The 27,898-nt window shown below is 41.1% G+C and overlaps 1 protein-coding gene across 1 annotated transcript; it reads left to right on the top strand.

Moving 5' to 3' along the window:
* Positions 1 to 12: 12 nt before the first annotated feature.
* LOC128976271 (uncharacterized) lies at positions 13 to 27,325 on the top strand. The gene is made up of 14 exons (XM_054393454.1): positions 13 to 244; positions 3,405 to 3,524; positions 4,458 to 4,577; positions 5,868 to 5,987; positions 11,809 to 11,931; positions 12,661 to 12,743; positions 13,964 to 14,089; positions 14,936 to 14,981; positions 16,386 to 16,519; positions 21,769 to 21,897; positions 23,814 to 23,928; positions 24,877 to 25,011; positions 26,159 to 26,284; positions 27,204 to 27,325. Exons 1-14 carry the CDS (start codon positions 19 to 21, stop codon positions 27,323 to 27,325), a joined length of 1,725 nt encoding a protein of 574 aa, XP_054249429.1. The 5' UTR covers positions 13 to 18.
* Positions 27,326 to 27,898: the final 573 nt, after the last annotated feature.

The following is a 27,898-nucleotide window of genomic DNA, read 5'->3' on the forward strand; positions in this document are numbered from 1 at the left end:
GCTTCTGTTGAAACAAGAATGGGTCAACTGTGTGGACGATGCATGCAACTGCTGCATGATTTCATGGCTTTCGTTCAGAGGATGTCCTCCAACTTGGTACATGGCATCAAGGAATTCTTAACTCTAATAATAAAATGCTCCTGCTTAAAACAAAGTGGCTCTAAAACCAGACAGCTCTACAAGCCCATCCTGCAGCCTCATGAGAGGGTGACAGTACAGGAGTTTCTGCAGCATATCGAAGCAGGTAAGAGGGGTTGTTTTTTTTTTTTTCCCTAGAGGGTTCTGAAAAAAACAAAGGTAATTTATTTTGTGCCTTGAAAACAGATTGATGTTTTCTGTTGTGGCATGGCATGGAGCACCTTGGTGATGATGTAGGAGAGGCCAGAGCTACAAAGCATTTTCTTTGTTTACAGGGCACTGAGAGCTCAAGTGGTGTCACATTTGGATCTAGGTGGAAATGGTCACTTTCTTGCTCTGCCACCACCATTAATACATAACCCATGTAAATATGTTTCATAACAGTGAGTCTTTTGTGAAACGAAAGTTAATTTTTTGCAGTCAATTTCTGAAGGCACAAATCTGGAAATAGGCTGTACCAACACTGGGTGCTACTTGAGTGCCAAGCTGTGAGCAGGCAAATCACAGTGTTGTCCTTGGCTGAGTTTTGCACATCAATGGTGGCTGGCTTTGGAACACCTGGACTTGCACTGGGAGTGCACTGTACACGGGGAAGGTCAAAGTCACTCAGAGACAAACACCATTGAGTTCCCAGGCTTCCAAGCAACTAGTTTGTCTAAGTGCTTTTGTGCAAACATTTTAGTCACAAGGCTTTAAAACAGTTACAGGATTCTGCTTGAATTAAAGTAGATCTGTAACTCTTTGTATATCTCCTCTGCTTTACAGACTGCCTGACTAGTCCTGGTTTATCTATTTGTGATGTCCTCTCTATCCTGTCCTAGGATAGTCAGTGTAGTCAGTGGTCCCATATAAAAACATACCTTGTCTCAAGCTTAGGAAGGAGCTGTAGCTTGTTTGGTTTTGCTTTGTCTCACAGCTAATTCAGTATATTGCTTTAAGTTTAACAACCTTGGGCTAAAGCTACTACACAAAATTGCATATCCTTCTATTTTTATCTTTGTGAAGTATGTGGAACACAAACTACTATTTCTGACCTTGCCTTTTTTGGAGACATAAAGCCATTTTGTAAGGGGGACCTGGAGAGACATTTTTCCTTTGTGTGGCACAATTAATGCTCTTTAAAATGACCCGTCATGGAGCAGCCTTCGGAATAACTGCTGTGATGCCAGTTGTTATGACCATCAGTGAATCAACCTCAGCTAGTATTAGCTGGTGCCACTACCTTATGAATGGGGATGGGGGGGGGGGGGCATGGTGGGTGTGTTGTGCTGCTGATATAGTTCACCAATTGTTGTACTGGTTAAATTCTGAGGTCCATATGTAGAACAGGACCAGATCTTTCAGCCTGATGTACAGTGGGGATCTTCCAGGGCTGAACTTCTTTAGAAGGCTCCCATGCTACTGACTGTGTAAGAGAGTGTCTTGGCAGTATCTCAGCTCAGTTGATGGATCAAGTGCAGTGAAGAGATGGTCTGGAAAAGGGCTGAGGCCAGAACTGCCCTTTGCAGCACCCACTAGTGCTTCCTGAAAAACCTAAGTGTATGTTTTCTTGAGGAATCCTTTCTTCTCTCAGATGAGTCTTCAAAAGGCTCATGTCTTGGATCCTCAGGATCTGGGGTGCAGCAGGAGGGAGTCCAGAGCTTCTGTGACAGCAGTACGCCAGTGTGCAGATAGCAATGTGTGCTGTCAGGGAGGAAACGATGTCTGTGATAGGACATACACAGCAGCCAAGAAGAACAGCCAAGGTTAACTGCTTGAGTGGCCAAATCCTGCTGCCAAGACAGCTGGAGGCAGGGAAGCCTCACAAAGAGTACCAAGACACATCCCTCTTACCCTGACCTGTGTATTTTATTGCAAGGTGGAGCAAGCCCATCCTCAGTTCTCAACAAATTGTAGTAAGAAGGGAGCCAACATTTGGACTATTTGGGTGCAAGGAGAGACCTCATGCTTAATTGTTGTACTTAGCTATTAGCTAGGGCACCAAATGCTTGATGTTATAAGCAGGTGAGGATTCTGAGTGGCTTCTGCTTTATCATCCTCGCAAACAAGAACGCACAGATATATGGGAGATTTAGAGTCGGTAGGTAAGGAAGTAAACCTTGCATGCACTGGCTAGTCCTTCTCACTGCATGAATTGTTAATTATTAAACTAAATCGATCTTTATATGAACTAGTTTTGTGAAGCACACTTACCTGATCCTTAAAGTTGGAGTTTGCTACTCTTGACATGTCAGCAGCTTCTAATAATGACTTGCAATATTGGCTGAGTTTTGCACTGAGGCTTGAACTCTCACATCTCTGGCTGGCTCTGGCCAGCCTCATCTAGTGTGAGGTGTCCCTGCCCATGGCAGGGGGGTTGGAACTAGATGATCCTTGTGGTCCCTTCCAACCCTGACTGATTCTATGATTCTATGATCCTATGATCCTTCACATCCCTCAGATTTCTTTATCCCATGGGAAGTAAAGTAGCTAGATTTTGTTCATGAGGTATTTCAATCCTTCATGTGCTGCTTTAATCTGTTGTTTGAAAGATCTTACAATTGCTGCTCCACCAATTTATACTGCATTACCATTTCAACTGTTTATACTGTTGAGCAGAGGTTCAATGGCCCCTTTTTTCCCCCTCTGCTGCTCCATTCCACACATTATGATTACAGTATGCAGTGCCTTACAGAAGTCATGCATGGCTGCTACTGCCTGATGGCTATTGCTGAACATCTGGTTTATTCATGGGGGAACTATCATACTCAAGAACAGGTAGAATGCTAGACATTTCAGCCTGAGGCAAGCCCATTTGCAATCCATGTTTCTGTTCTCTGAAATCCTTTGCTGTAATACCCAGGACAGGAAAAAAAGTAAACTTAAAGTGTAGTAAATTTTAAAAATATGTACTCTTTCTATAGCTCATAACTATAAACAATATGTTCAGTAGATACATTTTAAGAAAGTTCTATGATGCAGGAAAACATATTTTTAGAGAACAACAAGAGCTGCATTTATATTGGATAGCATAAAAGTGTCTAAAGGTTATAATTTGTCTTGCTTCCAACTGCTAGGTTTGTGAGCTTCACAAGAGGCATTGCCAAGGACAGGTTATTCCAGATTCATATTATTGCTTCTTCACAGAAACATGAATAAGGATACATTGGCTGCATGGAGTTCTTGCAGTGCAAAAATCCTCAAGTGTTTGTCTTGGTTTAATTTCTTTTTGTAAACTAACCCCTTTCAGGTATAATTGAGTCTGTGCTGTCATTGTACATCTTCAGGTTTTGAAATGTCACCGCTTGGGAAGGACCCTCTGGAAGCTTTAAGGACCTTAGCCTTTTCAGAAAACCCAGGTTTACAGCAGTCTGCTGCCCTCTATTACTTGCATATGAGTCAGCACAGTAAGTTATATCAGTGCATTAGAAAATTTTCACATAAGTATTTTTTTCCAAATGTAGAATTCCCTTTGATCCATTAATCAAAGTTGTTTGTGGTTTTTTTTCCCTCCTTTGATGCTGTATTGTTTGCTAAGGAAAATGGAAATGCTGTCATTGCCATGTTTTATTCTGGATTTTTGCTATGAGGAGATGTCTCTCATGAGGCTGTCATTTGTGTAATTCTAAACTTCTGGAAAAATCTTGGCAGAACCCAAAGTAGTTAAAGTCAATGTATACTGAATCTCCTGAGAGCAACACAGTCAATACTGTGGTGGAAGTAAATAGCCATGGTAATTGTTTAAGGTTTTATTTGATATAATTTTGGAAGAGGACAAAGCCATAGGGGCCAGATTATAGTGGAAATTTTATGCAGGAAGCATTCTTCTTGGCTTCTACTATTCTGTGGGAACACAAGGCTCCTGGAGTAATTTGTAATGGTTAGAAGTCAGCCTAGACAGACCAAATAAGGTTGGAGCAAGTTTGGGTCCTACAAAAAGATAGAAATTCAAGTGACAAGCAGGCTGTGATTTATTTATCTATTTGTTTGATTTAAATTGACTTCAAGAAGAATATTCTGCCACTTGGCTTGATAGCTTTATCATATGTAATTTTTTTTGGCTAAAAAGGGCACATAACCACAACTTGAGGACCTGCTATGAGGCCGAATGACTTGTATGGTAGCAAGTCACATTGCTCCCTTTCTCTGATGTTTTTAAGTACTTGATCATTCAAAGCCTTTTTGGGAAACTTGCCCTGTTTTGCTGATAGCATTGGAATTTAAATGAAAGGGAATACTGCTCAGCCTATGTATGGTAGCACCTGAGGCTTAAGACCAGCAGGAAAAATGTGACTGCTGTGAACAATGAGACTCCTGAATATTTCCTGTCATTCCTGCAGTGAACATTCCCCTGCCTGTGGAGCATCTGGAACCCTTCTATGCTTTGTTAAGGTCTGCTGACCTGGAGGTGCAGCAGATGTCTTCTTTGTCCCTTGTCAACTTCTTGCTGGAAGGAAATGGTAAGCAATTAACTATGCATCCCTCTTCAGGTGAAAAAGTATCTCTTCAGCTAGACTGAGACAAAGGAGGGCACATCTAAATATCCAGGCTCCAGGTCTACACAAATCCAGATTCTTTTTTTTTGTATTCCTGACAGAAGAGATGTGAGTCTGCTTCTGTCTGCAAACCACATCATAGATTCAACTGACACCAGGGTATATCAAATCCCTGCAACTAGATTATATCATGTGGCAAGAGATCTTGGATCTGTGTACAAAGGCTGATAAATTATTCCCAGGCTAGTGTGGGAACAGCTTATACTGTTCTCATTCTTGGATCAAGAGCCCACCACTTACCCTTTCAACAACACAGAGAGCTCTTAGAAATAAACTTTGATTATCAGACAGTTCTCATTTTCTTGTTATTTATTAACTGGACCTTGCTCTTGCATTGCTTGCAGATTAAAAAAAAAATGCTTAACAGAATTGATTTTCTTCTGTAGCTAACAGAGCAAATGCAATTGCGATAGGATCTGGGAGCTGCAAATGAAAAACTTCCCAATAAAGTTTATTTTGCTAGACAGGGCACAAACATCCCATGCCTCATCAACCCAGTCCTTGTTGCATGTACAACTGCACACCCTGGCACCTGGGCCACAACAGGTATTCCATCACACTATCCAATAATAGCAGAAGACGGGGTCAGTCTTCAATGAAGCTGGCTTTTTGCCTTTTTTTTTTCTTTAAGGATCGTGCTGCAAATAAGATCATGTCACAATTTACAAGTGAAGGAAAAAAAAAAAAAGAAAAATTTAAAGGATATAGTTGAAGAGAAAAAGAGAGAGGGCTGAGTAAATCATGGACCTATAGGAAAGCTGCAGTTGCACTTTCCAAAATGAACTTTGTCTTTGAAAACAGAATTGCTTGCAGAAATATATGAAACCTGAAGAAGAAGAGCCTCTGAACATCTCTTAGGGTCTTTCATGAGTCTGAAGAGGAATTAAGCAAACCAAGCTAGAGACTGTGGGTACCTTTCAGGCTGCTTCCACCTTAGGTCTGTTTTGCATAATGACAATATAGACCCTCAAAGCAGTCAAAAGAAGATCACAGAATCACAGAATGTTAGGGGCTGGAAGGGACCTCAAAAGATCATCTAGTCCAACCCCCCTGCCAGAGCAGGGTCACCTATACCAGATCACAGAGGAATGCATGCAGGCGAGTTTTGAATATCTTCAGAGAGGATATATTCTTTGGCAAAGGCATTCATGTTTACTTTTCTGTTTGTCCATTTTTTCTTGACTTTATGAATAGCTGACAAAGAATTAGTTGTCCAGATGGGTTTACTTGAGCCAGTTCTTGATCTGCTTGAGTCAGAGGATCCCACTGTCCAATGTAATTCCTGTGCATGCATCATGACTTTGGCTGTTTCAGGTGAGTTCTTTCTCTTTATCTTCTTGAAATGGGGAGATCAAAACCTAATAGCCAATAACCGTTAGTGAAAAACAATTAGTGATTCTCCTTACTTCATTCTGCAGTGAATTAATCCAACTCTTACCTCATATTACAAGGTGAAACAACATATATGTAATTGGTGTAGGAGTCATAAAATGAAGCAGCAAATTTTGGTATTCCCGCATTATAAATTTAACCTGTCGGGATTCCAGTTCAGATATTTTTCTCAGTGTTTCTGACCTTCATTCTTTTCTGATTACAACCCTTTTTCTGATTTCCAGCCTAACTATATTTGTGACCAGCTTATTAGCCTCTGCATTGGCTCTTGCTTCAGTAGTTCTGCCTCTCTGAAGTCTATGCCAATGAGGCTTCTTCATTTTACTAGATTGAAAAAGCCAAGCTTATTTAAGGCTCTTCTTGTAAAGAAGGCTCTCCATTCATGTTCATAGCACTTCTGGGTGTAAATTATATGTTCCAGAAATGGAACATAGCAATTTTATCTGCTGTCAGGCATTGTTACAATCCCAGAATTTATATAAATGTTGCAACAGTTCTATTTTAAGTTCATCTCTTCTGAAGGAGAAATCACCAGAAATGTGCAGTATTTCTGCTGGAGTCTCACCTGTGTCTTTCATTGTGGCATCCAGGGAAATACATTTTGTGGTACATCTATCACATTTGGGGTTTTTTGTTTGTTTTCTTTTTTTTTTTTTGGTGTGATTGCATCATAGTGAGGTTGCCATCCTGCAGCTGACTCAATCACTTAGTCTTTCTCCTCCTCTGTATTTCCAAAAGACATCAACTAATAAATGATCTGCAACAAATGTTTCCAAGTGTACACCTCTGCATTTTGTACTGTAAGGTTTCATTCTGTTTGTGTTGCTTCAGTCTTCTAGCTTGTCAGTTATTTGTAAAATATTCCAGACAGCGCTCCACTCATACCTTTGTATTAGCTTTCTGCTTTAAAACCAACTACAGACCAGTTCCTGTGGAACTTCACTTGTAGCCTCCTTCCAGATGGTCATTCCCATTCACAAAACATGTTGCCAGCTTGATTCTGGTCAGTTCTTTACCCATCATGTACTGTTTGCATTTGTCACTAACTTCTCTTGCATAACTATGCATATTTCATATATGATATAGATATTTTCTTGGCATCCAGACAGATAAGCTCAACTACAGTTATCAAAAGAAAGGTTAACAGGTTAGTCTGGCTTATTCTACCTTTTGCTTTAGATGTGCACTTCCACTGTGGAAATTGTGCCAAGCCTGTATAACAGCTATGAATAACATTTATTTCCCTTCCTGTACTGCTTATTCCACTTGCTTCCCTCTCCAGCGTGGGAAGTTGCAATCAGATGTCCCAGAAGGCTGAGAGAAGCGTGGTGAAAGTGTTACATTCTCATTTGAGTATTTATGTAGCAAAGGGGGAGTGAATAAACAGGATTCAACTACATAAAAGTGCTGATTTTAATTTTATTCCATCTTTTCCTTATTTATTTGCAGATTTTAAAACACCTTTCCCTTTGAAAATTATTTGCATGTTATTTACAGCCAGGTTAAGAGCTCTGTATTCTACATTAGTTTTGAGCAATGTAAGTCGCCTCACTTAAATATCTAAATTAGGCATGGCATCACTGAAATATTACATACCTGGCACTAGAAGGACTTTCTTTGTGTATAGTTAGCAAAGTTACACCCTGAAGATCTACAGAGAAATATCCCTTCTCCTGTTTTAAGCAGCCCACAGAGAAAGCAACTTCTTTGAGCACCTAAGGATGTTTCTCAGTCTTGAAGGCCCTCTGGCCCTTTTACATGTGTCTGTCTCTAGCCCAGAGTATAGGGAACCCACAGCCACTCCTGATCTAACCCACCTTCATTCTCTGTCCAGGGTGGTCACCTAATGCTTTTGCATGCTCCCTTAAGTGCCAGTGTACTTCTGAGCACAAGTAGTTCAAATTGAGCTCTCAAGATGTTTTCAATCTGGATAGGAAGGCATCTGCTGGACATAGAGGTAGGTTGCTGCCTGGGGTTTGATCGGTGTTCAGGATCTCTGTCCCAGTTTCACTATGATTCAGACGGACTGAATCCATAAATTTCTTTTTCAGACTATATTTAGCTACCACAGCAATGAGACTAAAGCAAGAGCAAATTCTCTAGAGTTTATTTTATTTTTAGCTCACAGATTCCAGTTATTTAAAAGGTCTGCTTGAGAAAAATACTCTGTTCAGTCATGTCCTTCAAGCAAGCTACTCATGCTTTAGAGTGGTTTAAAAAGATAAATGTGGAAGCACAACCAATTAGGAAGATCCTTAGATATCTTTAAGGTGACTTAAATTCTAAATCCCATAATGCAATAAGCATGCAAGCCTGGGTACTGAGTGAAGCTGTTTAGCAGTGTGATTGCAAGTTACACATAAGCTGGGTTGTGTGGCATTTACCAGCTGCAAAAGGTAGCAAAACGAAAAAGAAAAAAAAAAAAGAAAAAAAAAAGCATCAAACAAACCCATTTAGGCAGCAAACAAACCCATTCATATTAAAAGAATTTGAAGGTCAGTTTGTTCCACTATCAGCATTTGTGCACGCAGCAAAAGGACATGTGCACTTTGCAATTATCTGCAGCTTTTCAATCTGTGAGTGAAAGCAATCAGTTCTGGGAGAAAAACTCTTCTCAGAGTGCATAGGAAACAGAAGCAAACATCCATACCAAGGGTTTCATCAGGCCTTAACATCTGCATTAAGCTAAACAAGGAGGATGCATTGAGTGTAGAACCCATTCAAAGTTGTACTAACAGGAGAACTTTCAAGCATACAGATGGCAGAGTGGAAAGAATTTCTCCATGCCAGTTTCAAGGTTTCCCCATTTTAGAGAAGCACCTGAATACTAAAAGCACTCTAATGGACATCAGTGGTTACAGTGGAGTCAGTGGAGGAACTGCATTACTTAGATAAACAGGTGGTCCAGAAGAGAAAAGGAATCTAGCCTGTCACATCTCCTATGGAGATAATAACACAGTTACACATCTGGGTGAGATAGATATCCCCATCCATTCCGTCATGAGTTAATGCCACAGTTTAACCCCAGGCAGCAACTAACCACCACTCAGCTGCCCACTCATTCTTCCCCCTCACAGTGGGAGAATTGGGGGAAAAAAAAAAAAAAAGCAAAATACAAAACTCATGGGTTAAGTAAAATGTAATAACTAAAATAAAGTATAGTATATAGGAAATCAATATAGTAAAAAAAAAAAAAAAAGACAGAAATAAAACCCAAGGAGAGACAAGTGATGCAATCCAGGCAGGAGTGGGTCTCTGTGCCACCTCCCTCTGATGCAGTCTGTAAGAGCTCATCTGGCCACTGTAGGCTTCCAGTGTTGATCACCACCTGTGGGCCCTCAAGCAGAAAAAAAATTTGAGCTGTCATGGTTGTGAAGCCTTTCCAAATTAAACCAATTATGTTTCTTCATGAAAGAAAAACCTTTGAAGCATCCAGTGGCTCATATTCTGTCATGGCCAGTTCTTTCTCCAGAAGATCTGAGAAGTTCTCTTACAAAAGGCTATAGGATATTCTCTTACAAGAGGTTATAGGATATTCTCTTACAAGAGGCTATAGGATATTCTTTTACAAGAGGATATAGGATATTCTTTTACAAGAGGATATAGGATTACACTTCCCAGCCCTAGAAGGGAAAGTGGTAGAAAATTTGCCCAAGTTTTGTCCAAATGTTTGTAATTCTTTTGTCCAAATGTGATATTCCCTTCCGCATTCACAAACATTCATGGAGTGTGAAAGAATGAAGGAAGCAGCAATATCTGAATTCCCAATCTTTTTACCTCTTTTCTTTACTCAAGTAACGAGAGTTTACATCATATCAGACTGGTTTTCATCAACTGGAACCACACAAACGAATTTCTACTTCAAAACCAAACAAGCTTCCAATGCAGGAAAGCTGATTTAAATACATGACTCTTCCCAGAATAATTTGCTCAAAAACTGAGTATTTTTTTCCCAAAATAAAATATTTCCTTGAGTAAAATATTCATATGAAGGCAGAAAGGGACTGATCCTTGCATACTAAACTGATATTGGCTGAACTATACTTGAATAAATAACCTGGGTTATCTGTGTGTGGCAGTTCCCCAGCATAGATAGGCTCCAGGTATAGAAATAATAACTCTCTAAGGTAGCTGGCACCTGAAGAGTTGATTTCATCCAAATATTTCTTGCTTTCTTCTGCTTTATGTTTCTGTCAGCAAACTTTCAGATACTGCCCATTGCTTAAACTGTCTAGAAAGGTATGTAAACGAAGCAAGACCCAACTAAAACTCCTGTGGTCTTCAGTGACAGTTTGGCTCACATAAACAATGGAATTTGCTTTTTCCTTTTATAAAATCATCTGATGAATGCTATAATATTAAGAGATTTCTTCATTGGTCTAATCACTATTTAAAGATCTTCAACTTCAAAGAACACCACTGCCAAAACATTTTTTTTTCAAAATTATGCCACTAAAATGAATATAAGATACAAATAGAGATAATGTTCAGACATAAAAGAGAAGACCTCACATGTCTCAGTGTGACAGCAGGTCATTTGTTGCAAATGTTTTGATGGCCTCATGGTCAAATGGTGGGGAAGAGCATAACTGAGGCTACCTTCAGTAAGTTCAAAATAAAAGGAGTAGAACTAAAAGCAGATTTTTTTTAACACTGTTCTATTTCATAGCATAACTTTATGATATGTATTGTACATATATACACAGTATATAAATGTTATATAGTATTTTATAGTCTCTAGTTAATTTTATGGCATTGATTAAGTATTACGGGTTTTTTTCCCCAGTTTTCAATCCAACAGTCTCAAAGTGCTCTGCAGATAATTTCTGAATACTCCTTGTACTCCAGGATGTTGAATACAACTAGTTGTACAACTGAATATGCTGCCATGTCAAATTCTGGTTCTAGAAACCTCCGTATTGTTTCCTGCTGTTAAAGGAGTGACACAGGCACATTTAAAGAGAGAAACTGGCCCTGAATATATCCTGCTGAATTAATTCAGTCTTACCTGAAGTTAGTCAGTCTTAACCTGCAGTTAGAGATCTGCAGTCAAGGGGTCTGTGAGAGGGGTGAGTGTCAAGTGGAGGGGGCCAGGCTCTTTTGGGTGGTTCACAGTAATAAGACAAGAAACAATGGGTTCAAGCCTGAACATAGAAGATTTCACCTCAACACAAGGAGAAACTTCTTTACAGCGAGAGTGATGGAGCACTGGAACAGGCTGCCCAGGGGGATTGTGGAATCTCCTTCTCTGGAGATTTTCCAAACCCACCTGGATGCATTCCTGTGCAGACTACCCTAAGTGATCCTGATCTGGCAGGGCAGGTGGACCCGATGATCTCTTGTGGTCCCTTCCGACCTCTGATATACCGTGATAGTTGTGTAGGTTCTGTCTGGCACACTGTGAATATCTTAATCAGACATACCAGGGGGTACAAGGCAAGTATGACAACATGCTAACCTGTTTCAGGAGACTTACAGTCTATTTTTATCATCCCAGTCATAAAACAAAAGCACTGAACAAGCTGTGATCTATGGCTGATCCAAAAGTCATAAATTAGTTTCTTTCCCATTGAGCTCTTGGAATTTTTAAACAGGTTCCTTTGAATATGTAGAAAAAATTTTATATATACTGAAGAATAACAGAAGTGAACACCAAAGAAAGTCATCCTGCTAGTTGTCCTGCTCCTGGCTCACAGGATATGGCAATATCTTATTTTTTTCTTTCTCTGCTTCTTTTCTCCAGAGTCCAATCGAGAGGCTATTGGTGCTGCTCGAGGAATTACACCCCTACTGTCCCTTGCCAATTCCTATGATCCTAGAGTCCAACAAAATGCAGTTGGTGCTATTCTCAACCTCACACAATCAGGTACCTTCTGACTAATGGTTTGTCTAAAATTGCTGACAATTTCTCAAATTATTTCCTTTTCCTTATGGCATCCATGTTGATACCACAGGCTTATGAGTTGTTTGGCCTCTCTGTAGCTAATACAGACCCTTTTTTGCCTAGTAGTGAAATAGAAAGGCTTACTTTTCAACCCTAAGGGGCTAATATACAAGTAGTTAAATCATCAAAGAAATAGGGGGAGGGGAAGTTAAAGAAATAACTTGGCCTAAAAGGTTACCAGCACATTTGGTGATACTTTGAAGCAATCTCTGAAGGTTATGTAACAAGGTTAAGCTCTTGGAACATTTTGGCTTGTATCCCAAAATTGATGGTGAAAGATGCAAAATGTAACTATTATGGGCCAAGCACTAATGGCTCCTGGGATGTCTGCCAACAGCTTTAGAAAAAAACAGTATTTAATCTTCTGGTATAACACATGCACTACCACACATTAACTCTGAAACCCCCTCAGCATTAAATCTCACTTATCTAGATGACACCGTTATCCCAGTCAGCATACTGCTATAGTGCACAAGCTCTAAATTACCTAATCTCCAGTCACACTGATTAGCATTATATTTGAACAACATCACCACTCTCTAGAATCCACTGACTCTGCATATCCCTTTTGAATGGTGCCTCCAGATGAGGAGGAGGGAAGTGGAAAAAGACACTAACAGTACTTTCTTTCTTTGTTTTTTTAAATGGCAGAGAAAATCCAACAGGTCCTATGCAAGGAAGGAGCCCTACCAGTTCTTGCCTTGATGCTGAACTCTCCTGACTCAGAAGTGCAGGTATGGCTCAAACAAGTCAGATTTTTAAACAATAACAGTGTGACTGTAAGGAGAGCAGAAACCACAGCATGTAGAAATGAAAAAATGGAGAGGAAGGAAGGTTTCTCTAGAGAAGTGGGAAAACATGTGAGAGCATCTTGGTAAAACTCGGATCAGTCAGATAATGCATACTCAAAATAGTTTGTCTAGGTCCACAGGAGATGATGCAGAAGTGCACCTGCCAGCACACACAAGATCACACGCACACCATTGTTAGACTGTTACCTTCTCATGTCTTTCACAGTATCAGACAAGTTACAGCTCGGCCTCTTCCTCTGCTGCCTTTTTATCCTAACTTTGATCTTCCACTCCAAGTAATTTTACTAAGTGCTCTGAGAGGGCATAACTTCAAAGATTTTTTTTTTTCTTCCTGTAAACGTCTGGGAAATCTTCCTATTTTATGCCTACCACAGACACCTCTTTGTGATTCTGCACACTTAACAGAGAGCTGATCTTGATTCAAAAGTGTGCTGATGAAAAGCTATGAATCAGAGTTGTAAACCTCAAAATCCACTAGCTCATTCACTGAGTCCTTTGAGCAGTACAAGATTGTTTCCTCCATTGGTTTTGTTATCTCTGTTGAGATTTCTTTTAAATGTCTGAGGTGATAGAGCCTCTGGAATTGCTTTCTGCAAACTGTTTCAGCATCATCAGCCTCCTCTGAGATTCATCTTGAAATTTCCTTCTCTACAGCTCAACATGTTTCTTCTAATTATACCTCCCTAGTAATACATGCTCTTATATATATAATCCTCCTTACCATTGATGTTTAAATCCTTTGAAAATGTCCCCTTGGCATACTAGGGCAATGACTACTTTCAGCTTGAGTAAATACATGTAAACATATTATAGAGTAGACACAGATGACCTAACTTAGGTGCCAGCAGCAGTGCTGCTGCAGGAGCATGGTACATTCCCAAATACCCGGAGTCTTAGTGAATTTGTACAACATGTAGTGCCACAGCACAACTGATATTGCAGCTCTAGCAGTTTGCATCACTTTTCCTGGAGGAAGCCAACTTAGGCTCTTATCACACCTACCTAAGAAAACATCCTTAATATGAAACACCACTTTATTTTCATCAGCTCCACATCTGACTATTTCTCCAATTAATTTTTTTTCTCTTCAACATGTCACCACTGTGACTTCCTCTCTCTACTTTTCTCTTTGTTCTCTGCAGTATTACAGCTGTGCTGCACTAAGCAATGTGGCAGCCAATGTTCAGCACCATGAAGCCATGCTGAGACCCAGCAACAGATTCCTGCTGCGGACGCTCATCTCTCTCCTGTCTTCTTCTGTGGATAAGGTAATGCTGTAGCTTTCTCTTTGTATAAAGGCTTAACATCAGAGTAGAGCTGTAACTTGGGCTTCCAGTTTCAGTCTTACACAGTTCTGCTCATCTACTGTGTATGTCCCTATTCAACATCTTTCCTATGAGGAAAGGCAAATGCATTAGTAGATACATAGGTTCTGCAAAGTGAATGTATGGAAAAAGAGAGGGGAAATCATCAAAGTTGTTCCACAGCTCTGGACACTTCCTTTAGGCTACGATGACCTGTATTCTTTACACTTGAAACTACATGTGTGAAATGCTCTGTCCAGGCTTTCAACTATCTTTGATCATTGCATTTGTGACGGAAGGTATCTGGAGCATCTATTATGCTACTTTTTTTTTAGTTCCCCTTTTTGGTATCCTTAACTTTGACTATATGTCTTCAAAGAATAACATCTTGAAAATTTGGCTTTGTTGGGAGCCACACCAAAGAAACTTCAATAAACCACAGTTCAGGGTTTAAAGGGTAGAACCTTAAATTGAGTGAAGTGACAAAATGGTAAAGTAAATGACATGAATTCACTCCTTTCATTTTCCTATAACTTACCTGATATTCTAGAATAAACTAGCATCTGAAGCCATTAGCTCTTCCTCATCAGCTACAGGATGACTGATACTAGCAGAGGCTGAAAAAAAAAATTATCAAAAACTTTGAAAAGTCATGTCCCAAAATTTGTTCTCTGAAGATAATATGATAGCTTGCTAGCATTGTTTATATTGTATACAGTAGGCAAGAACATGCACTATTGAAACAGCTCTTTTTCCCCATTTCTTTTGTTCTCCCCCTCCCCCCCTCCCCCCCCCTTTTTGGTTATGCAGGTTTCAAGCCAGGCATGTGTTTGTCTAAGAAATTTGGCTACAAGTGGTAAGCAGTATCTTGGTAATAAACAAACCACACTGTTTCTTCTTTCTGCCTTTCAGAGTGAGCACAGTGAGCTGGGAACCCTTCATAGTAAAAGCAAAGAGATACCTTCTTTTCTGCATTTTAATTGGGAAAAGAGGGCTGCAGCACAGACACCACCTAAATCTGCCTTGGGGCTCCCAGGTAGCGAGGGGAAGCATCTGGACAAAGTGAGAGAGACATCAGAGGTCTTCATATGCATAGAGCCTTTGCACTTAATAAATTATTAAGTTTTTCTCCCTTACGTGTTTCCTAAGCATTAAAACAGATTAGGATAGAATGTCTCCTGAAATTGCTGCTTGAGTGGGGATCTGCTTTCTCCCAGGGCATGAATCTAGCTATCATTAAATATAATTTTCTCCAAAGCATTTTTCATACTCTTGAAAATATGCTGTCCTGTTAAATGCCCAAGAGCTGTTTCTACATACTTAGGGGATGAAAGCAGAAGACTGGCAAGCTCAGCACTAGAGCCCGAGGGTCCAGGGTAGAGAAATTAATCTAGAAAATATAGAAGTGCTTAATTTTCAGGCAATCACAATTCCAGTGGAGCTACAGGTGAAGAAATTGGTATGCTGCTCATGCCGCTTGCATGGCTGAAAAGTACTGGCCTGCTTGGCCTTTTGAGACTGCTGCTCCATCTGCTGGCTGCTCTGGCATTGTCTTTTAGCACCCAAAAAGCACTCATGGGGCTGCAGGGACAAGTAGGGCCTAAAGAGTCAGCCAGGTTGCCTGATCTCTCCCTTGGCTAACTATAACTCTGTGAGATAGCTGCTGTTTGAGTAGCCCTTTCTGTCTGTGCAGTAGAAGCTACCACCTTCTTACCTGGCCCTTATGCCAATGAAGGACTCAGAAAACTCCCCTCATTTCTTCTTGCTGAGGTTCAGACACAAACTGAAGGATGCCCCCAAACCTACATTCTGCTCTCAAGCATATTTTAATCCTTTGGCAAAAGGACATAAAACAAATGAAGGCTTATTTTTATGCCCAAACATCCAATGTTGTCCCACCCCACAGAGATGGGGAGGTACCCTCTAATTTCACAGTATCACAGTATATCAGAGGTTGGAAGGGACCCCAAGAGATGATCAGGTCCAACCGCCCTGCCAAAGCAGGATCACCTAGGATAGTCTGCACAGGAACGCATCCAGGTAGGTTTTGAAAGTCTCTAGAGAAGGAGACTCCACAACTCCCCTGGGGAGCCTGTTCCAGGGCTCTGTCACCATCATTGTAAAGAAGTTTCTCCTCATGTTGAGGTGAAATCTTCTATGTTCTAGATCAGTGAGGAGCAAGCAAATGTTTCAGTTGAGGCCTGAATGCCTCTTCATGGTGCCCTGAAGCTTCCTGACCTTGGTCATTTTCCCAAATCAGCAGACATCCAGGCTGAGATGGTTGCTGAGGATGTCCTGCCCAAGCTGTGCTCTCTCCTGGCATCTAGCAGTAAGGATGTGCGTCATGCCTCCATTGCTCTGCTCTGGATACTGTCCCAGCACCCACACAACCAGGTAGGGGAGGTCATTTCCCAAGCCCAGAGAGGTAAGAGTAGTTCTGGCTACCCCCTAGGGTAATGCTCTGCTATGGCAAAACTGTACAAGAAATGCGTTTTGGGAGTGACCAATGGGTTCTGTGAGACTTCCCAACCCTTTGCATCAGGCCTCATCCCATCTCTCCATCGCAGCAACCCATGATAACAGGGTTTGGGCTACTGCATCTGTGCTGTCACTAACTACTGGAGTCTATCTGTTATGGTGAGTGGGATCCAAGCAATCCCAAGGATCCCATAGGTAATAAGATTGCCTGTAAGAGGACCAGGGGGAGGGTAGAGGGGAAGATGGGTGTCAAATACCTTGGATGTATGGACACTGCTCTGCACTCCTTACAGTCCACTCAATCCCCAGATTGTAAGTCGTCAGATGGGGGTACAAGGGCAGGACATAGGGTAAAGCATGAGGAGAGACTGGAACCATGAGGGCAGCTGAGGAACTGGTTCTTCAGCTACACATTTCCCTGCACACTGAAAAACAGAAACTAATTTAGGGTGAATTAAAGTGCATCAGTGCAAAGTGATATACAAAAATATTTCATCTCCCTGTATGGACAGCTGTTCAGAAGTACATTTGCATAAATGTAACACCTTTTGATTTAGAATCAAGACAGCAAGGGGAGCTAATACAGTTTCAAATCTTTATCTATCTTCAGCTAATTCACTAGAACTTTCCTGTGTCCACTCATGTCCTTAGTTACAGAACATTCCTTTTGCCTGTGTTCAAACACCACCATTAGTGCAACACTGAGCAAATACATGAAGAAGTCTGACTAGAAATAAACTACAGTAAATAAACAAAACAGACACTCCAGCTGTATTTTCATCCTCTATACAGAACAGCAAAATCACTAAGTAGCAAATGAGAAATTATTATTATTGTGAAATGTGCTTTTCCACTACAGTAATTAAAGGCATCATTAGGAACATGGATCTGAAAGGTTTCTGATAGGTGTCTTAAGCTACCAATAACCTTTTAAGTGAGACGGAGTTCAAGCAGATGAAGCAAAATAATGTGAGAACCTTTCCTGCCGCATTGCTTTAAGCAGTAGTTACAGACAGTCTGAGTAACCACACCTGGGCTTAGGTGTTTCTCATGGCTGAAATACCCTCAAATCTGGTTTGAAATTCCCCCTGGGTATGGGAAGCCCAGTGCCTTGCGTTTCCGTAGCACATACACAAACTGCACCTCCTCTAAGTCTAGAACATGATGGAAAAAATGAATAAGCTCAATGCCTGGGAAGCAGCAACTAGAGCACAGAGCTTTTCAAAGGCACTGTGGCTTCCTAGGTTTTGTGCTGGCTGCATTTAGTAGCAAATGTCCTCATTGCTTGTCAAACTGCCTCATGTAATCAAAACACAATTTACCATCAACTAGCTTACAACTGAAATACACTAATTTAGCCGGAACCTATTTGCACATAAAAATGTTACTCAGTATGAGGCACTGTCCTGGAACATTGTCCTCACTTGCATTTGCTTTTCTTGCCCTCAAACACCATTTGCACTTTTTATTCTCTGAGCAGAGTACCCACAACTCCTTTTCTCCCTGATCCTGAAACGTCTTCACCAGTGCTTCAAAGCCCCAGCTACAAAGGGCACAGTGCAGCATCACTGGGAACAAAGGCACTGAGAGCTCAGCCTTGTTACACCAGCAGTGAAACAGCCCATCCTTCATGGTGGAAAAAGAGTGAGCAGCAGGAGGCTGGAAAGCAAAGCATCACCTTTAGGGGTTTATTCTTCAGTGAGAAGTATCTACACCACAAAATTTGTTCTAGTGAGCAAACATGACTGTCTCTGACTACTGAGTGTGGCTGCTTTGTGTGAGCAAACCCTGGGCACTCTGAGAAGAGTTTGACCTCTCCTTACTCACATGCTGCCTCCCCACCTCCATGCCTTTTCTGGCCTGTTTTTCAGACCTTTTCTTTCTGTAACTCAGGCTGAATTCTCTATGAGTGAAAGAAGGTCTTCTCCATGGGAACAGCTGATGGAAAACAAGCCATTGAACAAAGCTAACCTTTACAACCAAGTCAAGTGATGCTTGAATTATTACAAATACTACCCAGGATACAATAGGACAGAATTCATCTGCCCTTTCGTTACCATGAAGCAACCCCCCAGGAATGCTTCACAGGAGCTCCTCGCCCTGCTTAAACTGCCTTTTTTGCCATCCCTTGGGCAGGCTTTTGACAGCAACTCCCAGCAAGTGCTGGAAGACTTCCCTCTTGCAGGGAGAATTTTATTCAGCTCTTCCAAAGACAGCCCAGTCCTGAAACACTAATGAAAAAATCAGGCTTTGTGAGAAAACAGCATTTTAAATAACATTCTTTTGAGCAAAGACCTGAAAGTCAAGGTGGGTAGGGGCCTATCTAGCCCAGATGATGCCACTGACTTTCCCCTCCAGGTACAAAAGAACTTTGCCTTCCCATGTTGCTACCTGATATGGAATAATATTTATCTTGGCAAGAAATTCCCTGGATAGGGGGTGTGAGTGCATCACTGCAATTTTAAGAACAGTTGCACCTGGAATGATTTTTCTTGCCTTTTTCTCCAGCCCCCTCCTGCCGCTGCCAATACTTTCAGTCTTGAGAGAAGTTAGATCAGTACCCATCTGAATGAGCCAATCCATTTTTACTCAGAGTTTTCTTGTGATTCTCTCATGCTGTGCAGGACTGAGCCAGAAAAAAAAAAAATGGGATCCCAGCCATATGCTAGCCAAAGCAAAACAGTTCAGCAAAATTAAAAGTACTGTCACTTGCTAATGTAGGTCCTAAATAAACAGAAGAGCTTGGCAGGGAAGTTATTGTATATTAGGAAATTCATTTATAGTCTATAGAAAATTTCTTCCTACCAGGCTGTAGCAAATCAAATAAGGGTACCGTAGCTGATAGGATTACATGGAAATGAGGACACCTGGTCCAAAATCAGTCACCAATATTAATTTAATTGCATTATCTAAAATTATACTATTTCTGCCTTTGAGGAAAAAGAAAAACAAAACTAGAGAAAATTTGTATATATAAGAGTCTGTAAATCCCCTGAGTTTAGGCATATCACTGCCCCTTCCATCTATTTTCATTTTTCATTAAAGGATTGCTGGGTTTGACAGTGCTTAAAATGAATACAAGTGAAGATGTCAGCTGATATTAAAGCAAAGATACACTTTTGAAGTTTAACTTAAGAGAAAGATGCAAGTTAAACTAATTTTTAAAGATATGTGCCTTTCCAGGCTGCTTCAGTGATCCTGACATTTCACAGGTTTCAGAATCATGCAGTTTTTCTCTGCTGTATACAGGACTGATGATTTGTTTTACATTGAACACTATTGTTAATATATTACTAATGTGTAATGTATACATCCTTAATTCATAATACATTGCTAATATTGTGGAGTCTTCTTCTCTGGAGACTTTCAGAACCTGCCTGGATGCATTCCTGTACAACCTGATCTGAGTGAACCTGCTTTAGAAGGGGTGTTGGACTAGATGATCTCTGGAGGCCCCTTTCAACCCCTACCAGTACAGTATCACAGTACATCAGAGGTTGGAAAGGACCTCAAGAGATCATCAGGTCCAACCCCCCTGCCAGAGCAGGATCACTTAGGATAGTCTGCACAGGAATGCATCCAGGTGGGTTTTGAAAGTCTACAGAGAAGGAGACTCCACAACCTCCCTGGGCAGCCTGTTCCAGTGCTCTGTCACCCTCACTGTAAAGAAGTTTCTCCTCATGTTGAGGTGAAATCTTCTGTGTTCAAGCTTGAACCCATTGTTCCTTGTTTTATCACTGTGAACCACTGAAAAGAGCCTGGCCCCTCCACTTGACACCCATTCTGTGATCTCAGTTTTTAGATATATACCTAATACAGCTCACTGCTGATGAACATAAGAACTGCATAATGAACTCAAGTTCTGTTATAGGCTGAGGACTAAGTGTCCTGCCATACAGATAAAAAGTCCTCCAGGGGCTAGACAGTCCAGGGGGAGGCACAGGGTATCATACTGTTATTCTATCCCATAATCCTGTAATCCCTATATAAGCAGACCTCACAGGCAGTTTTTCTCTTTCTCCCTCCTCTCCCAGTGTGCAGCTGCCCTCATTTTGGTTTGTGGGGGAGTGTGGCTAATTTCTTGCTACGCCACTGGGCCTATGGAGGGGGAGCACTGAGGCCTAGTATGTCTGTCTTGGGGTGGGGGGGTGCACTTTTGGCCTACTCTGGGCCTGGTTGAGGCCCAGTGAGGCCTGGTAGGCCTAGGTCTCCAACTAGGCCAAGGCTGATTCTGATTTGTGTATGTATTTCCTTCGTGCCTTTATATCTTTTCTACTTTGGCTACTTTTGTAAATAGTATTTTCCATTTAACCTCCAATTCTGTGCAAGAGTTATTATTTGCTCCCTTTGGGGTAAAAGATTTTCTCTTGTCCTTTTGCCCTGGGCAGCTCATGGCTCAAACTAAGAGAGAATTTATAAGGGAAAGAGTCTGAAGAAAAACATGCTCCCAGGAGGAAATCTTTGTTTAAAATCTAACCCAGAGCCTGTTGAAATCAGGTCTCTCTCTAAAAAGTGGTGGCCCCTTAATCCATATTGTCATTGAGAAATTGCTACCTGGGCAGTAATCTCAACTCACAAGACCTGATTCAATTAATAATAGTGGTAAATGGAAGAAGACTGCATTGAGGAAGGAGTAAGACTCAGTAAAGTCCCTCTAAAGTAGCCATCAGACACAGAGAAAGATGTACATATCATTTCAGAGTATGCTGTTCAGAAGCCCTTATTGTAGTGGTGCTTGATCACAAACTGAGCTAAGCATGCAGTCCATTACTATAGGTGAAGTAAGTTCCTGTGGTCCTCAAGGACACACTGCTGCTGCTACTTCACCAGGTACTTTTGCCCTTCATGCCTAAGCTGACCAGTTCAGGATCACCTGTCCTTCCCCTGACTACTAGCAACTTCTGGGAAGCATTTGATGCAAACAAAAGTAAACTACCAAACCTTAAAGACTCCAGCTTTCCGTAACAAGGGCACTGTAGATCAGTGTCACGTCAGTAGATCATACTTTGAGAGAAACAGCACAGGACTCAGCTGCTACACCACTGGTTTCAATGAGCTAAGTAATGCTCTTCTTGCAGAGCTAAGATTGTTCTATCTAGTTTGCCGCAAAGCTGCAGTGTGCTGTCCCTACTGGATGTAACTGTGATACTGGTTGCTCTTCTCAGGACACTTTGGCATGTGCTGAGCTACTGCAGAGCCTGGGGATGCTACTGTCAGCACACAAAACAGACCCTGTGATTGTTGGCCATACTGCTTGTATCATCAAAAACCTGAGTCTTTCCAAAAATAGACAGGTAGGTACCCAAAATCCTTCACTGAACTATATACCCTGGGAGGATGTAGTTATAGTTATATCAAATCAGCATTACCTACAGCAAGAGTTATTTTTTTTTAAATCAAACATATGCCAAAGATACTCCACAGAAAATTGTGTCTATGAATAACAGGACCTGAAATGAAAGGGGTTTTTTTCATATTTTTTCCACTACAATACAAAAACACTAATGGAGGAAAGAAACATTTAATTTTTCCTGTGAGGGATAGTGTTACATCATTTGAATGACATTATCATAGGTATAAAATGTACTAGCAAAGATATTTCATACTAATTAAAGGAGCTACCTAGGAAAATCTGAAGTTTGTTATAAACTGAAGCTTTATTTCCTAACTCTCGGTTTTCAGCTGTGTTATCCAGTTATCAGATCCAACACTGATCTAATTTCACTCCCAGATTGTTAAATATAACCCCAGCTACTGATGCACATTTTGTTTGTTTGTCAAGATACCAGTTACACCCAGATGCTATCAAGATCTCTGTGGCTGACTTTGCTTTTAATGAAATCCATATCCACAGATGCACTTCCTTTCCCCTTGAATTTTAATTCAAACACAGCTAGTAGTAACAATCAACGTTGGGGAAAAAACCCTACCCAAATCCTTGTCTCTGCTTTGCCCCACTTTCTAGTACACACTTTTTGAGACTCAGTCCCTTTATTTCTTCCTTTTTTTTTTTTTTTTTGAGATCCGGTTACCACTACTTGCAGAGAAGGACCACAGTAAGACTTAAAAATGGATCATCTTTTCAAAGTTTGCTTAAAAAAAAAAATCACCATTTTTGGACACTTAAATTTTGTGACTTTATTCTGTTATCAGCAGGGAGCTGGTTCTCCTTAGTAAAGCTTTAAAACGAGGAGAGTGTTTAAACTCTCACTGCACAAGTGAATCCACAGATAAGCGTGAGAATTCCAGATTCTCAGGGTCAGTTCTAAAGAACTGTCTCTCAAACACTTAAGAGTCCTGGGTACAAGAGGATAAAAAACTTAGTTCTTATGTCAGCAGGACATGAACAGAGTGTGGGAGCTTGAAAGGCAACAGTCTTGAATCCAGCTTCAACCCCTAAGCAGCAACCCTGAACCCTGCAACACAGAATGAGCACACATAAAAAGATACTCCCTTTTGTTGATGGACACCTGAGCACCCGTGTGAAGGTGTGAAGTTTCCTTTGTTAGGACCACCCAGGTGACTCATTCAGGATTCATTCCTTGGTCTTATGTGCTTTTAATATAGGTCAGCACAGGCTAGGTCTCCTAATTGTTTTCAACTCATGTCTTCAAAATATATATTTCAGTACGACTGTCCAACACCACTTTCAAAATAGCAGATTCAACTCAAAAGATAAGGGATACACACAAAAATGTTTAATCCATAACATTTCTCTCCAGAAACAGAACTCACCTTTGCTAGGTGAGGTCTCGTATTTCTGCAGATCAGAGCATTTCAACACCAGAAAGTTTTTAAAGCCCTGGAGGAAAAAAAGAAAAACTGAAAAACTTCCCCAATGCTTTGCCCGAGAGCACTCAGCTTACTCACTTCTGCAGCAAGACTTGAGCAACCGACAGCTTAATGCTAACACACAGACTGGTATAGCAACAGTAGGTCAGGAATTCTTTGAGCTCTGAGTGATCTGTGATCATGAGAACATCCCACAGACAGATAAGCCCTGGGAAATGCCTAAAATGAGGTGATCTTGCATTGTATGAGAACAATGCAAGATGTTTCTTATCTTTCTGTAGTAGGTCTGTGAGGAGACATTTGCATTATTGGTATTTATCCCTCAGTATTGCTAAGAGTTACAGTACCTCTGAATTCCTCAGACACCATTGCAACATAATAGAAGTGCTAACTGCTAACCATGAATCTCTTGTTGCAGAGAATCCTTGAGAGCCCATGTGTTGAAGTTCTCCTCCAGACCATGCTTTCTACTGACACTCAGGAAGACTCTCTTCATTATGTGACATCTTGCCTTGCTGACCTAGCGAAGCAAGGTAGGAAAGCAACCCCACCACAACTGGCCTAATCTGAGAAGTGTATGTGTCCTTTGTTAATGCTAACAGGAGAAGCATCACATGTGGATGTACAGCTCAAGCCCTTTAAATTCACTGGGAGTTTTGCTGTAAGCTCCAAAAAGAGCAAAGTCTGATTCCCTGGCAGGACACATGGGCTTGGTTGTTCACACACTTTTTTTGTTGAACTGCTTAAAACTTTTAACTCAAAATTCTTTGTGCTGAACTTCAGTGCTGGACAAGGTCTGTCTACTTCTGTTGTAACATCACCCAGTTTCTCAAGCTGAATTCATTTCACAATAACAGGCTCTAAAATAAGAAAAGGAAAAGACTAGAACACTCTTATGTATAAGAGACCCCAGATTAGCACCCATAGAAAGTAGAGCGCTCGTCATGGCAGAGAGGATCAGGGTATGTTTTCTTAGCTTGTCCCAGCATTGGAATTTGTCAGTCAAATGTTTCACCTCTTGTATCTAGTGTGACTGCCATGCAGCTGGCAACACGCCACATTTCATTTTGCAAGAGGTGCCCAGCAGCTGCTGGACCTAGGGAGGCTGGAGTAGATGACCTCTGAGGTCCCTTCCAACCTAGGCCATTCTATGACAGACGGAGCCTGCTAGGCAAGAGTGGATCTCATACATGAAGTGATTCTTTCAGAACACAAACGCAACAAAATAAAACTCCACCAGTTTTTCTGTGAATCAAAGCCATGGCCCTATCTTACTGAGAGCGTAACCTCAGGACCTGGCCTTTTTACTACAACCTAAGCATACTTACTGTACAAGTTCAGCTCTCATTTTGCTTTTCCAGCTGTAAGCATTTCCTATTTAGGCAATATAGTTTAGGCAGTATAGGCCCACCTCTCACCTTCATTTCTTTGACACTGGAGCTTCTGTTTACAGACTACCCTCTTATCTTTCTGTCTTCCAGAAGGAGCCACATTATGCATGGTCCAATGGATGGATGAACCCTTGACAAAGTGCTTGGTGAGACTGGCTGGCCAACTGGAACATACTGAGCCATCCTTTCATGCTGCCTCCATCATCCAGCACATGATAGATCACGGTAACTCTCACACAGCATTAACTGTGCTTTCAAATTGATTTATGGCTGGCTGGAGCAGAATGAGCCTTATCCCAAAGGAGTTAACTGTCAGGCACTGAACAACCCCTAGCAGTCCTATAGTATCCTCTATCTGGTCTCTACACATTTATTAGCATAAAAGCAACTACAGTCACTCTTGAAATACACATAAAAGAGTACTTGAGGGATGAAAATGGACTCTAGATATGACTCATGTTTCTACTCTTATTCAAGCACTATCACTCTGCACAGCTAGTCTGTAGGCACTTCTGAGGGGCTCAAAACTGACTGAATTAGAAAGGTGGGAGAGCACAGAATACTTCTTGACAAAGGAAAGCTGAAAACATGTTTCAGACAGGAGTTTGACCTTCCTTCTCAGATAGGAGCAGAGATTGGTAGAGACAATTACAATGGGATGGTTGTGTTGCAAAATTTTAGATCAGCTCTGCTTCCTGACCAGCAAGAGGAAAGCATCTTACAGAACCAACCATTGCCATTGTAATTCTAGACTAGATTAGCAGAAGCAGTGAAGTGGCTTTTAAGAACATATATTTTCATAAGTTCCAGTGAGAATGAAAAGAGTATTATTTTTTCCTGCAGAAGACAGCTTTATGCTTAATATAGTTGTCCCATGCAGCTAAGAGCCTTTAAGACCTGCAAGAAAAAAGGTGTTCAGATGATTCTTGTCACATTCTCTAAAAAAGCCTGGTTAGATTTTAATCCTTAGGTGTGAGAGAAACTGAAGCTAGTCATGAGTCTCCATTAATGGAAAATGCAAACCAGTTTCAATTCTACCATCAAGGATTTGCAACAGAGCAGACTCTCAAGTAATGGACAATCCAGCAGGTTAATTGTTTCACGGATGGGTCAGCATGAGGGCTTCATCAGCCCATGGCCAGCACATGCCTCACAAGGGGCAGCTTCCTAGCACAGCAGCCCTTTATTTACCTGAACTGTCAGTGATGCCACTAGAGGCTGCAGTAGATGGAAGTCCTTTACCCTTCTCTGCAGTAGCATTGGTCATAGATGAAGGTAGTTGAGTCATTAACAACATGAAACATTGCAAAAGTTGTTTTCAAAGTGTTTTAAAGGCTCCCATTGATCTCCAGTGGTTCTCCCATTTACGCAGGAAGAATGATGCTTTTGTTGAAGCGGCACACAGGAGAGATTCAGGCCTACCTCAGGAGTTTTCTTACCCACCAAGAGCTCCGCTTTCAGCAGCTGGGCATCTCTACGTTTTGCAGACTAAGAGAAGGTAATGTCCTTCCTGCTGGCTTGAGCATCCAGGCCCTGTCAGATGCTGCCTGCTCCTATCAGCTGCAAATGGGCACTGCTTGATAACAGAAATGACAGGGCCAGTAGCTTAACTCACTACTGGCAAGTAGCTTAACTCACTTAAGTGAGCAAAATCATCTCAAGGGTAGCTGTTACCTGGTTTAAACTAACTAGGAGTATCTTTTGATAAAGACAGGGGGTGTGGTGTGTGTTTGATTGGTTTATTTGCTTTAAAGGCTTTTTGATCAGCAGGGAAACAGGACTTCAAGTAGATATGTTTTTATCCAATATAAAAAATGTTTGGCACCAGATGTAGCCTAAAAGCTTTTCAAATATGAGTTTAGTTTATTTTTTGATAAAGCAAGCAAACAAGCCAACTGTATGAATTAGCTGATATTAAAGCTGGGAAGTTCCACATATTTTTCATAATTTAAATTTTTTTCCTTGATTTTCTATTTTGATTAGGGTTTTTTAGGGGGTAGGGCGGAGGAGGGTGTTAGGTGGAAGTTGAATACAGATAAGAGTTATAAAATGGTAATAAATGCATATAGCATGTAAAGCCAGAGCCAGGACCCTGCTACATCTTGATATGCACCTGTTGCATAAGGCTGAATTTGGCAACTGAGCTTTAGACATCTGGATCTGGAGAATTTAGCAGCAATCTCGAGTGGCCATAGGGACAAAAACTAAATTAGAATCTGCTTTATGTGGTCTAGGTGAACCTGCTCTGGCAAGCAGGTTGGACCAGGTGATCTCCAGAGGTCACTTCCAACCCCTACCATTCTCTGGTTCTGTCTAAGAACCATTAATCATATCTAACCTGAAATACAAGCTAAGCATCTGCATTAAAATACAGGGAAAAAACAGCAAGCTGCCTAATATTTGTTTTTCCTCTTCAGATCCAGAATTTTCATTAGCATTCAGAAAAAGCCAAATGGCCAAACTCCTTGAGCAAGTCCGTCGACAGACAGAAGAAACTCAAGAGCTCCTCAGGGCAGCTACTTGCCATGAAGAAATTTAATATTTAAGCCACAAGGCTTATGAAAACTTACCAGATCCAAGAGCCTGAACCTTCAGAGAAGACAATTCGTTTCACTGGCACCTGTAGTTAAAATTTTTCTGCTACATGCAGTTTCATCTCACAAAATGAGAGTTTCAATAACAAGAACCAGAGCAGATCAAAAGACAGTCCCTTGAATGCTTTGGCTGCCTGCTTAAGTGTGCTTGAGGACTACAGCTATACTCCTTACAACTGTTTGGAGAACACCTGGGATGCTTGGGTAATCTTCCATTGTTTGTTTTGGGTTTCCTCACACCCACCACCCCCTTCAAAAACACAGTGCTGTGCTCATAAGGTTTTATGCACATAACAGGCTGATTCTGTTGAACAGGCATCTCTCAAGCACTCAGGTTCCTCTGCATTCATCTTTGTTTCTGTTCCATGTCCCTTATTTCAGAGCACCTTCTAGGGACTTTAGAGAATAACTGAATTACACATAGTATAGAGATAGCAAGCTACTAACTGGTCACTACAGTAAGTAACTACTGAGGGACAACTCTGAAAAACTGCAAGAAATTTGCAAGAAACAAGAAC

This window comes from Indicator indicator, chromosome 2 (genome assembly GCF_027791375.1).
Source record: "Indicator indicator isolate 239-I01 chromosome 2, UM_Iind_1.1, whole genome shotgun sequence".
NCBI classification, from domain to species: domain Eukaryota; kingdom Metazoa; phylum Chordata; class Aves; order Piciformes; family Indicatoridae; genus Indicator; species Indicator indicator.